General features: G+C 55.6%; 2 protein-coding genes across 5 annotated transcripts in view; both read right to left on the bottom strand.

Annotated features, from left to right (window-relative positions):
• Window positions 1–3,816, bottom strand: part of RNF4 (ring finger protein 4) — a 34,771-nt gene extending 30,955 nt beyond the window's left edge. For 2 of the 4 annotated variants that reach the window (XM_037829277.1, XM_037829273.1), the window contains exon 1: window positions 3,694–3,816. The gene's annotated coding sequence lies outside the window, so the exon portion shown is untranslated. The other 2 variants (XM_037829276.1, XM_037829275.1) reach the window with 2 other exon arrangements.
• Window positions 3,817–7,521: 3,705 nt separating this feature from the next.
• CFAP99 (cilia and flagella associated protein 99) overlaps window positions 7,522–12,698 on the bottom strand; it is a 34,440-nt gene continuing 29,263 nt past the window's right edge. The window contains exons 12-15 of the mRNA XM_037829278.1: window positions 12,420–12,571; window positions 11,491–11,696; window positions 8,421–8,574; window positions 7,522–8,192 (exon numbers count right to left, since the gene is read on the bottom strand). Coding sequence (XP_037685206.1) covers window positions 8,094–8,192; window positions 8,421–8,574; window positions 11,491–11,696; window positions 12,420–12,571 — 611 coding nt within the window. The 3' untranslated portion in view covers window positions 7,522–8,093. The remainder of the gene's footprint in view (window positions 8,193–8,420; window positions 8,575–11,490; window positions 11,697–12,419; window positions 12,572–12,698) is intronic.

The following is a 12,698-nucleotide window of genomic DNA, read 5'->3' as shown; positions in this document are numbered from 1 at the left end:
CAAGGGGAAATTTTAAAAACAGAGGGAACATTTTTACTCGAGGCATTTTCAACTTGGAGGGGCCAGAGCAGTTAAGAACTGGAAACCATCAAGGAGGTGTTGTAAATTCTAGTCCAGATGCAAGCAGTAGAGTTTGGCAATAGTTGGAAGGAAGATAGGACCATGCGAGGGGGTATATGGGGTGGGTGCCAAGACCACCTCCCCTAGCTGTGGGAGGCAAAGGAGACTCACTCAGGGAGGAGAACTAGATTCTTCATAAATATAATGCAGTCACCAAAAATTAAGTTTCTGAAAATATTTATCCTCAGGTCTCTCTGGGTAGATGTTACTTGGGGAGAAAAAGGAACACAGAAATAAAGATCATTATTCCCCACTTTTAAGTTTTATTTTTACTATTCGCAGCTACTAGAAGACCTGGACGTGTGCTTTCCCACCCCAGAAAATACGGGCGGCATAACACCACCCAGAAAAAAAGAGCCAAGAAGTTGGACTCAGACGGGGTAACGATCCTGGCCCTGGTTCTGTGTGACCTTGGCCAAGTGACACTGACACTCCTGGGCCCTAGGACATGTAAAACGGAGATAACCACACCCACTTGGCAGGGTGTTTCTGTGACATAAGCAGGGACTTAGTAAGTCAGGAGATGCTAAGGGTAACCCCCTACAGAAAACTGAATGACATTCATAACATCAGAAAGAACTGCTGCTATGATTCTAAAATAAATAGTTGTTATTTAACAGATATTCTTTAACTTTAAATTTGGGTATGTCAAATCAATCTATACAGAAAACCAATTTATCCAGCTACCTGGAAGTACATGCTGCAGTTAATGTACTCTTAACAGGTGTACCAGGAAACCATGCGGTATAAACAGAATACCCCAGGAAAGCTTTATGGTCACAATTTCCCTTGCATGGCAGGCTACTGATAATACCCATTTTGAGAAGTTTTCAGGCCTTTCCTGTTCTTCATGTATGATACTCAATAAAACTGGCAGTACTTATTTATTCCTGGAGTAAAAAAAAAAAAAATTCCCAAGGAAATTCCAGATCCTTGCAGCAGCACCCTCCATCCCCACCCCACCTCCATACTCAAACCTCATGTTTCCTAAAACTTGAACCCTGACCTCGAGGTAAAGCAGTATCTGTGCTCCTCGCCTTTGTCCTCAGAAAAACCTCAAAATGTCAGCTGAAAAACAAGAACTTTAAGAAAGCCAAGTTGAAAGAACATAGAAGTCAGTCCTATCTCAATGATAAAGGGTCAGCCCTATAATATTTTACGTGAGCTACCTTACTCTCCAAAGACTACAGATCTGGGGACAGTTAAAGATGTAGGTAAATCATTTCAAAATAAAGACACATAACATATACAAAGAACATAAAAATTCATTTTCATACAGCAAATAAATCAATTATTTTGTGCGCATTGAGTAGCACCTCAATTTTTCCTCCAGAACCGTGAATGAAGCACTGTCAACCAACAATCACAGACACCAAATTCCACTGATCTGAATCCACTCAATCCCTGGCCAAGCTACTCCTCTTCCCTCCTAGCTGGTCCCTGGGCCACTAGTCTTGTCCACCTTTCTAATTCATCCTCCTCATAGAACAGCCATTTTTCTAAGACGCAAATCTGTGTTATGCCCCACTTAAAACTCAATTCAGTAGTTTCCCACCAGCCTTAAGATCAATTCCAAACTCCTGCTTACCTCTTGCCACACCACATCTCTCAACCTATATCTTAACTGCTGGGAATTTCTCATTTCCTCCATCTTCACTCCTCAGCTCCACCAGGGCCAGCCCCATGCCTTTCTTGTTTGTTGCTGTAACCCAAGCACAGAGTTCAGCATAGAGAAAACCTCAAAAATGCACTGACTGACGCAGGACAGGACTCCCAGGGATGAGCCTGGCCCCAGCATCATGGGATTGAGAAAGCCTTCTGGACCAAAAAGGGGAAGAGAAATGAAACAAAATAAAGTTTCAGTTTCATTTCAAAAAGAGTTGAGAAATCATTCTGGAGGGTATTCGTACGCACTGTTATAGAACTCCCTTTTTAGTTATTAATGTATTAGAATGACTAGAAGGAAATACCTGGAAACTTGAATTGCAACCCAGTAGCCTTGATTCTTGAAGACAAATGTATAACTTAAATAGCTCATATGGTGTGACTGTGTGACTGTGAAAACCTTGTGGCTCACACTTCCTTTATCCAGTGTACGGACAGACGAGTAGACAAATGCGGACAAAAATTAAATGTGCTGACTTAGTATATTAAAGCATGAACTTTCAACAAAGGTGAAAAAATCTTTACTGTTTTTACTAAAAAGTACAGTTATACATGCAATACATAAATAAACAAAATATATATGTGGCACTGAACTTTAACGGTAGAACTAATTCTGCAAAAAAGTAAGATTTTTGAATCAGAGTTGGAAGCTCAAGTTCAGGCAACACAAAGCCCGGCAGTACATGTTACCACTTCAATGCTCCCGTGTCACCTCGAATTCATGGATAAAACTGAACCCAGCAAGTCTCCCCCGCCTTCAAAGCAAACCACCAGAAAAGCGATTCTTTCCAACATTTCCGCCTTTCATTACCAGGGGCTCCAAGCACCCCTGGTCACGGACCTCGAAATCAAAAGCCTAGTCCTGCAGCCAGGAAACCAGGGTCCTCGACTCGGCTCTGCCGCCAGCTAGCTGGCTGGGTGACCTGGGACAGATCGCTCCAGCCTTCTGGGCATAGGTCTCCCCGGCCACGGAGAGCTCAAATTTGCCTACAAGACTGCGGTGCTGAGACCCCGGTGCGGACGCAGAGCGGAGGAACGACTGGGAACGTGATGGGCTGTGCAACCACAAAACAAAAGCCGAAATTCCACAATAAACAGCCACCGCGGGCGCCCCTCCCCCCAGGTTCCATTCCCCTTCCTTCTCCCTAAACGGGTCAAACGGCGGTATTTACCAAGTATATTGTTTCGGGTCTCAAGCCTTCAGAATCTGATTAATTTCCACAGCCCAGCCTCGGGAGCGCGGGGGTGGAACAGGCGCCCCAGGAGCGGGAGCTCGCTCCCCCAGGCTGCGGGCCGACTGGGTGCCGGGCGTGGGGAGGACGCTCTCTGGGCCTGGCCCCACCCTCTCTTGGGAGCCGCCCCCACCCGCTTGCTGCCTCGTTCAACTCCGGAAAGGGACGCACCCCAAGGCGCAGGCCTCGAGGCAGCCTCCTGGGCCCCGCGATGGCGGGCAGCGGCGCGAGCACACAAAGGAGGCCTCGCCAGCCGGGACGAAAACCCTGCAGCGGCTTCCCCGGGGCGGCCCGCACACGCCCGGGCCCTGGACCTGCCCCGCCCCGCCTCTCCGAGTGACCTTGGGCGCGCCCGGTGCCCTCCCCAAGCCTCAGTTTCCCTTCGTAGATTTCGGACCGAGCCCCGGGGCTGCTGCTCGCTGGAGAGCGCAGAGCCCGGATCGAGACCTTCCCACTTCCGCTGCCCGCGCCGCACTCCGTCTAACTGCGCGGGCCCTGAGATCCCCGAGGGCGCTGCGGCGCGGCCCGGGCTCTGGGCTCCGAGCGGGCCTGAGCGGCGCCGGGGCAGCTCCCTGAGCCCCTGGTGACGAAGCCTCTGCGGGCCGCGACGCCGCCTGAACCCCGAATCTGCCGGGGCCCCGACTCTCTGCCCCCTTCCCGCGAAGCCTGGCCTTACTTGGCGCTGGCTTAGTCCGGCAGCGCCGAAGGCCTACGCACTCGGGAGAGGAAGCACCGTCGGAAACCGCTGAGGAGAACTCCTCAAGCAAGAAGCCGCCGCCTAAACAGACGGCCACTTCCGTTCCGGAGGCCTCGGCTCCGCCCTCCGCGCGTCTCCATTGGCCGCCGCCGCGCCTACGCCCTCGACCAACTGGCGGAGGAGGCAAATTTTCAATCCTATTGGCTAAGAAAACTATCTATTACGCCTTTGAAACGCTTCTCCTTCCGGCCCCACCCACGCCCTCGTGCTCCGACTCCCGTGTTCCCGCGAGAGCCACCGTCTGGCCGCCCCTCCACCGCAAAGCCTCTCGGGAGTTGTGGTGCGCGGTGCCCTGGCGCGCTGCTTGGTGGACCCCGACCGTCTGGCCTGTGGCCTCGGGAGCCCAGCGGCTCCTAGCCGCCCTTCTTAGGCCCAAGCCCGCCCGCCCGCCGACCGCGCGGAGCTGGACGCTGGTCCGCGGCCGGAACCCCGGTCTCGCTCGGGACCTCAGCTTCCCCGCCTTTTAATTAGGCCTTTGTGAGGAGTGTTCCTGGAACGATGTCTCCAGGCTTCCGACCGGAAACTGGGTGTGGATCTGCAGCTCCGGGGAGCCCGCGACCTCAGGAGAGCCAGGCCCTGTGCCGGGCGGGTCCACCTCTTTCCCCTCGAGGGCCCGATCCCGGGACTCCTTGGCTGGGCGCCTCGAAGGGAGAGCGGGAACGCAGAGGAGCCCGCAGCCGGGCCGTCCGGGAGGGCTCCCCGGCAGAAGAGAGCTCCGGAAAGAGGGGCCCTGTGCCCCAGAGCCCTGAAACGCCCGGCAAACTGAAGGCGGCGCCGTGTGCCGGGGGGCAGGGGCGGGGAGCAGGAGCGCCAGGTCCGTCCCGAGGCAGGGGTTGTCAGAAACCGCCGGAAGAGCATTGAGGCCGGGTCGAGTTCCGGGAAAGAGACCGTGACCGAGGCAGAGGCTTGGTGGCTGACGCCTGGAGCTTCCAGGGGCTCTGAGGCATCTGGGCAACCCCAGGGGTCCCCGAGTTTGAATCCCAGCCCCATCAAGTCTCACCAGTTCCCTCATTCTCAGGGGGAGGATGTGGGGCACACTCAACCTAGCAGTGTCGGGGCGTGCCAGGCCCTGGGGAATTGAAGGCAAGTGGAGTAGTTTCCTTGAGTCCAGTTCCCAGCCCTGGCTCTGGATATGGGGATCCCTGTTGCCATAGCAACCAGAAAAGGGAGCCCAGTTTGTTCTTATTGTCCGAGCACACTCAGACCACAGGCCATGACCATTATCTGTGGTCCCTAAGAACTCTCAGGCAGTGAGAGGATCACCCCAAATGCCGTAGGCTGAGCTGTCTCCTCAACGGGGTCTTCAATGCAGGAAGATTGAGTTAGGTGTGTGTGACGGTTTGGATGTATTACATCCCCTGAAACCCCAGGTTCTTTAATGCATTCTTGTGGGGGCAGACATATTAGTGTTGATTAGGTTGGAGTCTTTGGATTAGGTTGTTTCCATGGAGATGTGACCCACCCAACTGTGGGTAATAACTTCAATTAGATGATTTCTATGGAGGTGTGGCCTTGAACATTCAGCAGGGGTCTTAATTTAATCACTGGAGTATGTTAAAAGAGAGCCACACAGGCCCAGATGTTTGCTGATGCTTAGATATACTTGGAGTTGCCGACCCCTGATGTTAGCTGCAGCCAAGAGAGACATTTTGAGAACGGCCATTGAAAATAGACTTTTGCCTGGGAGAAACTAAGAGAATACCCCCAGATGCCTAGAGAGAAACGCCCTGGAGAACACCATTTTGAAATGCAACCTAGGAGCAAGCAGATGCCAGCCACGTGCCTTCCCAGCTAACAGAGGTTTTACAGATACCTTTCTTCATTGAAGCCAATCCATTTCTGGTGTTTTGCAAAATGGCAGCATTAGCAAACCGGAACAGTGTGGATCATGACAAGCAGATAAAAAACAGAGCATTAGTAGTTTTGAGTTGTGTTGACCAATAATCTGCTTGAATTTTATGTAATTGTAAGGGAATTTGGCATGTTAGAATGTCCTGATAGAAAAATCTCTTGATTCCAATGTAAAATACAGTTTGAGTATTTGATTTTGATAGTGATTTTAAGTTGAAAGGTAGAAGATTTTCTAGAGCTTGGGTCATATTTGGACTAAGAGAATTCATAACTTTAAGAGAAATGTGTACATTTAATACATTTGGGAATTAAAATACCTAGTAAGCCAGACAACTGAAATGCTAGAAAATAAAATCAGCTTTTACATTTATAAATGCAGTTTAAAATGTCTAAGGGATTTCAGTTTATAAATAGGGCTATACATGACTAATCAAAGTGATGATTAAAAATGAACATATATATAAATAGAACAGGATTAGTAATTTTAATTTCAAATCTTAAGAAAAAGCCAGGGTTTTCTGTTGCGCCTCACTACCACCACCACCACCACCACCTCTACCAATGCCCACACCCCGCCATGGGCTGTCATCCCAGGGGGCTACTGGGCATCCTCTCCCTCCCACGGTGGCTGGGCAGGGTTCCAGGACAGTGAGTGGGAGCTCCAAGGCCACCTGAAGCCTGGGCTCAGAACTGGCACATGGCCACTTCTGCTGTTACTCTGTTGGCCAAAGCAATCCATGAGGCCAGCCCAGATGCAAGGGCTGGGCGAGACAGACTCTACTGCTCAGGGGGAGGAGATGAAAAGTCACATGGCAAGGGACCTCCACTCTCCCACACAAGGCCTGCCCTCAGGCCACAATCTGGGCTACGGTCCAAGGCCTGCTTCCACCCAGGTTTGTACAGAGCAGGCTCCCTGGAAAAGGCCTGAGTGCTCTCAAGCCTGTTCTGAGCAGCTGCCCAGGTCCCCAAGAGTGGGGCAAGGTGGGGGACCTTATTGCCACCTAGCAGCGCTGCCAAGAGCACCCCGGTTTTGTCCAGCCACCACCTCTCCCCTCTGTTCCAGGGACCAGCTTGGTAGCTGAAGGATAATTCCTGCTCTTGCCACAGTGCTTGCTTCAAGGATCCCTGCGGACATTCCCGTGCTGCATGAACTGGCCCAGCAGCAGTATGTCCAATTCAGGCTAGTAAGGTTCACCAGGGCTTTGGGGACAGAGGTTTCCCTCCAAAGAGTGCCACTGGGGTGAGAAGACCCTTCTTCCTCTGGATGTCATGAGGCTAAAACTGCTACCAGCCTGAACTCAAGAGTTCCTAGAGCAGGCACATCCTGAAGTCCACTCCACCTTTGCATTGCCAGTTATGTGAACTAATTAATCTGCTTTTGAAAGCCAGTGGGAGATGGGTTTTGTTACTTGTTACTGAAGCCTATTTGAATGGGTCTGAGTTCCCTCAGAGCTCCCAAAGGACTCTCTCCGGACAAGTCACGTATAACGAATGAAATGATTGTGTACTTTACTGCACAGCACAGGATGTAAGAAATGCCAGGTTTATTTCTTTGAATGAAATTGAATACACTTTCAGCCTTCGTCTGACAGCAAGATGAGAAATTCCTCTCCTTACCAATCTGGGTTGTGGGAAAGTCCTGGGGTTCTGACACAGTGCTGAATATTGGGGGACAACTTTGGAGTTCCGTCTGCCCTTGTCGCTGCTCAAATGCCCACCTTCCTGGTCTGAATGTGCCCTGGGGTCCCGCCTCCTGGGTACGCACCCAGCCACCACCCCCACCCCTGGTGCATCACCTACGCAGGCGCAAGGAGGACATGGGTGTGGAGCGCCTCTCTCTTGGCCGTATATCTGTTCTAGCAGCTTCTGGCCCCTCCCTTCAGCCCCCCACCCCGCTCCACTGCCCCGTGAGCTTCATTCTTGAGGTTGCATTTCGCGACCCACTGACCTCAGGCCCCGTCCCGCCCGCCCGGGGCTGGTTCTGGGGATCGGGGAGAAAGGGTCTGCGCCAGGGCCGAGCTGGTGGGTCCCGTGATGCTGGCAAAAGCAGGGGTGGGGAGAGGGGCTCCACAGTCACCCCAGCTTGGCTCTGGGTCCTGGTTCTCCGGGCAGATCCCGTCGCTCCTCAGCAGCATGGGGGACCAATTCCTGTGTCGGTGGATTCCCCAGGTTAAGCCGCCTGCGGACGGCGCGCCCTGGAGGGGGGCAGGGGCCTCGGGACGCAGACGAGCGCCAGGGTCGGGCCGGGGGGCCGCACCGAACGCAGGGAAATGCCGAGTCTGGAGACGCACAGCATGTCCCGCGCCCTGGCTGCATCCTGCATGGCGGCGCAGCGCTGCTCGGGGCAGGTGCAGACTGCAGGAGGGGACGCCCCACGGGCCGGGGATGGGGGCGCCGCGGCCGAGGAAGAGGAGGCGCACACGAGCCGGCGCACGCTTTATTGGGGAGGGGAGCGCAGGCGGCCGGGCTCAGGCGGCGTTGCGGGCGGCGCACTCCCGCTGCAGCGCCCGCAGCCTCCGCTCGCGGCTCTGCTCCTGCTCCAGCCAGTGCTGCGCCTCCAGCTGCGCCTGCGGGCGGCCGCGGCGGGGGGCGGGCGTCGGCGGGGGTCCCGGCGCCCCGTCCCGAGGCCCCCCCACTTCAGGTCCCAGGCCGGCCCCGCTCCCCCGCACACACTCCCCCCGGACCCCGACCCCACCCCCGCACACCGCGGCCGGCCCCCCCCCCATTACCTCCCCCCCCAGAACGCCTCCCCAGCTGCCCCGCCCCCGCCCGCCCCCGGCCGTCCCCACGCTCACCCGGGGCTTGGGGCGCGGGGCCCGCGGGGCCGACACGTGCAGCAGGGCCTCCTGCCTGCGGCGCTCGGCCGCGCGCTCCTCGAGCCTGCGCTGCAGCTCCCGCACCCGCTCGTTCTCAGCGGGCAGCACGCTGCGGCCCTTCTTCTCCTCCCACCTGGGCAGGGCACAGGCGGCTCAGGAGAGGCCCGGGTGGGGGGCCCCCGGGGAGAAGACCCTGCTTCCGCCAGCGAGTGATTTAGGTACAGATGGCAGCCCCCCAGGAGGGGTCAGAGGCCCCTTGAAAAAGAACCAACTTGGAGGAGTCACACTTCCCGATCTTAGAACTTATTACCCAGCGCGTCTCATTTGAGAACGCGCTCACCCCTTAGAGCATGTACTTTCTCTTTCCTCAATAAACTTCACTCACTTGCTTATTAAAACAAAACAAAACATACAACCACAGCTCATTACAAAGCCACAGTGGTCAAAACGGCCTCGTACTGGCACAAGAATAGACAGAGACCCAAGGAATGGAGTTCAGAGATCAGAAGTCAACCCTCACCTCCATGGCCCACCGATTTTTGACAAGGTGGCAGAGACCACTCGCTTGGGAAAGAGTAGTCTTTTCAACAAGCAGTGCGGGGAAAACTGTACCTCCATTTGCAGGATGAAGGGGTCCCCTACTTCAAACCATATACAAATCAACTCAAAACGGATCAAAGACCTAAACATAAGAGTCAGAACCATAAAACTCCGAGAAGAAAACATAGGGAAGCAACTTTAGGACCTTGTGGTAGGTGTTGGTTTCTTAGACTTTACACACAAAGCACAAGAATCAAAGAAAAAATAGATAAATGTAAAAGCAAATGACAGTCTATGCAATGGGATAAAATACTTCAAAACCACAAATCCAATAAAGGTTTAATATCCAGAATATATAAAGAAATCCTTCAACTTCACAACAAAAAGTCACAGAACCCAAATTAAAATAAGCCTTGAATAGACATCTGTCCAACAAGCACATACAAATGGCCAGAAAACACATGACAAGATGCTCAACATCATTAGCCATCAGGGAAATGCAAATCAAAACCACAACGAGATCCCATTTCACACCCATTGGAATGGCTGCTATTTAAAAAAAATGGAAAATGACAAATGCTGGAGAGGATGTGGAGACACAGGAACGCGCACTCACTGCTGATGAGAATGTAAAATGGAGCAGTCGCTGTGGAGGACAGTTGGACAGCTCCCCAGGAAGCTAAGTATAGAATTCCCAGAGGACCTGGCAATCCCACTACCCCAAAGAATTGAAAGCAGGGGCTCATACTGACATTTGCACACCAATGTTCATGGCAGCATTATTCACAATTGCTAAATGACAGAAGCTACCCAAATGCCTATCATCCGATGGATGGATAAACACAATGTGGTCTATCCATACGATGGACTATTATTCAGCAGTAAGAAGGACTGAAACGCTGCTGCATGCCATGACACGGGTGAACCCTGAAGATATATCTAGTGACATAAGCCAGACACTAAAGAACAAACAGCATATGATTTCTCTCATATAAAATACTTAGGATAAGCAAACTCATAGAGTCAGAAGCTAGAATATTGGTTCCTGGGCACGGGGTGGGGATGGGGAATGGTGGCTTAATGCTTAAATTGTACAGTTTCCATTCGGGCCTATAGTAAAGTTTTGGTAGTGGGTGGTGGTGATGGTAGCACAACACTGTGTAACTAACAGCACTGAATTATCTGTTTGAATCTGGTTAAAGGGGGAAATGCTAGGTTGTAGATATGAAAAGAAACAACTACATAGTAGATGTGTATTAACAATAGATGGATTTAGGGTAAAACAATGAAAGCCCCTACTCTCCCGCACCCCTCTTGCCAGTGTTGGGCCTGGAGGTGGCCTCTGCTAAAGCCTAGTGTGTATCGTTGCAAATCTTTTCCCTACAGGGGCCATTTTCTTTCGGAAATGAGATCTCGTTACACATCTGCCCCTGACGTGCTCTGCGGCCTCACGACACACCTCAGCCGTGGGCATTGGCGCCAGCCGTGCCCTCTGCCTCCGGGGCGCATGACCCCCTGCTGCGGGCCTGGCGCCTACCCGCTAGAACGCTCCTTGTGAATCTCCGTGGGCCTGGCTGCGTGGCTGTCCTCCTGGGACTCTGCCAGCACGGGCTAGACGCTCGGAGGCTCAGCCACACTGACCAGGCCTCACTTGGGGTCTGCCGGACTGAGGGCCGGTGACGGGGAAGCGTGAGGTCTCCCAGGTGCAGCCGGCCCTCCCCGGGCAGCCCCCAGCCATGGTGGCCTGGGGCTGCCCCTGTGTGGTGACAGCCACAGTCACTCAGAGGACCGGCAGGGAAGGGTTTTTCTCCTGGGGCGGAGGATTCGACCCTCCCTCCATCCATCCACCCAGGCCCACTCTGACACAGTCCCCCGTGTGCCGGACCCTGACCCGGGCTGAGCTGCGGGGTCTGGGAGGCCACCTCCCCTGGGGCAGCGGTACTTCTCCTTGAGGTCAGCCTGAAGGGGGCCTGCCAAAGGCCTGCCTGACCCAGGGGTGACACCACCCGTGCCTGACTGGGCTGCTGGGGACAAGCCCATGGGGCTGGGAAAAGTGTGACAATGTGCCTCAACCACCCAACCAACCAAATGACAAGGTGTGTGCGTGTGTGTGTGTGTGTGTGTACGCGCGTGCGTGTGCATGCAGCTCCAGATTAGGGCATCAGTGGGACGTGTACTCTGCTGGGTGCGGGTTGCAGCCAACAGGCCGCCTGGGGAACAGCCGGGAGCGCAGGGCTGAGGTGCTCTCCGGCTTCCTCATGTTCCCACATGGGTCGTCTTCCTTTTAGGATACGCGCGCTGAAGGATTCGGGAGTGAAGTGCCAGACGCCTGCCAGGGCCCCCAATCGCTTTGCAAAGCCAGGGAAACAGCCCCGGGAAGCAGCCGCGGCCACGGGCTGCTCCGGACCAAGGGCGCGCGCGGCTGGAAACGCCCGAGGAAGCCGTCGGGGGGTGGGCGGGGGTGCGCGGTGGCGAGGCCGGCGCCCCAGGAGGCCCCCGCGGGACCCACCTCAGGGCGGCGGCCCTGCCCATGGCCGCGCGGCACAGCGCGATCTGCTCCACCGCGTCGCGCAGCTCCTGGCTCTTGGCGCGCTGGGCCCGGATGATCCGGTCGCGCTTCTCCTCCTCGCTGCGCTGCCCGGCCTCCCTGCGCAGGGCCAGCCGCTCGCGCAGCTCCACCACGGACATCTCCCCCTCCAGGCCGTGGCCGGGGATCTGCGGGCGGTGGGGGCGCGGGGAGCCCCAGCGCTGAGGCCCCCACAGCATCCAGACTCCCCAGCCTGGGCCTGGTTCTGCAGCGGTGGTAGGTTCCAAACAGAGCCCAACCCCTTCTCCCCAGCCAGGACCCCCCTTTCTCTCCCACCCCAGGTAGACAGCCCTCTGGACTGTCCCCAACTCCCCTGGGACCAGGCCAGTCCCCCGCCCCACTCCTGGCCCTCCCAGGCCTGCCCACCTCGTCACCAGCTGCCAGCCCGGCCCCTCACCACGCTGTCTGCCCCCACCTCGGCCTCCTGCTCTGCCCAGCCCTGGGGACACCCACCCTGTCCCTACCCTGCCTGGGGAGCTCCGGGACTTCCCTCCACACGCAGATCCCAAGTGGCCTCCCCTGTGAAGGACCCCCCACACCCCACCCCAGCCCACCCACAGTGCTCTGTGCCCACTCTCCAGCCCCTCTGCCCCCCCTGGGGCCAGTGTCTCTGCATCTGTGTCTATCTCACCAGTAGGACTGTGACCTCCTGGGTGCCGATGTGGTGACTGGCCAGGGGCGGGCAGGTGAACCTTGGTGTGGGGTGAGCCCCCTTGGCCTTGGTGGGCATTCTGGACTCGTCCTCCCAGGACAGTGCCAGGCAGGCTGACTCCCGGGGGGCTCTCGAGGTCATTAGGTGAGAGGGGGTGCCCAGGAGCCTTCAGGAAGTGGGGTGACAGCCAGTGTCTCACCTGGGTCAGGTCCACGAGCTTGCCCTGGCGCCTGGGCTGCGTCTCCAGCGCCCGCAGCTGGAAGATGGCCTCACACCGCCGCTTCTGCTCCTCCGTGGTGGCCTCGGCAACGTGCTGCAGCAGCTCCCGGCTCTCTTCCATCACCTCCTGAGCTTGGGGGCCAGGTGGGGGCTGAGGGGCGGCAAGCGCCCACACAGGTATTGGGCAGGGGGCACTGCCCACTGGGAAGGGAGATTCTTTCTCTGAAGGCTCAGGCCCAGGGCAGCCCCCTCGGAGGGC

The sequence above is a fragment of the Choloepus didactylus genome, chromosome 3 (assembly GCF_015220235.1).
Source record: "Choloepus didactylus isolate mChoDid1 chromosome 3, mChoDid1.pri, whole genome shotgun sequence".
NCBI classification, from domain to species: Eukaryota; Metazoa; Chordata; class Mammalia; order Pilosa; family Megalonychidae; genus Choloepus; species Choloepus didactylus.
This window is presented reverse-complemented; position numbering and strand designations above follow the sequence as displayed.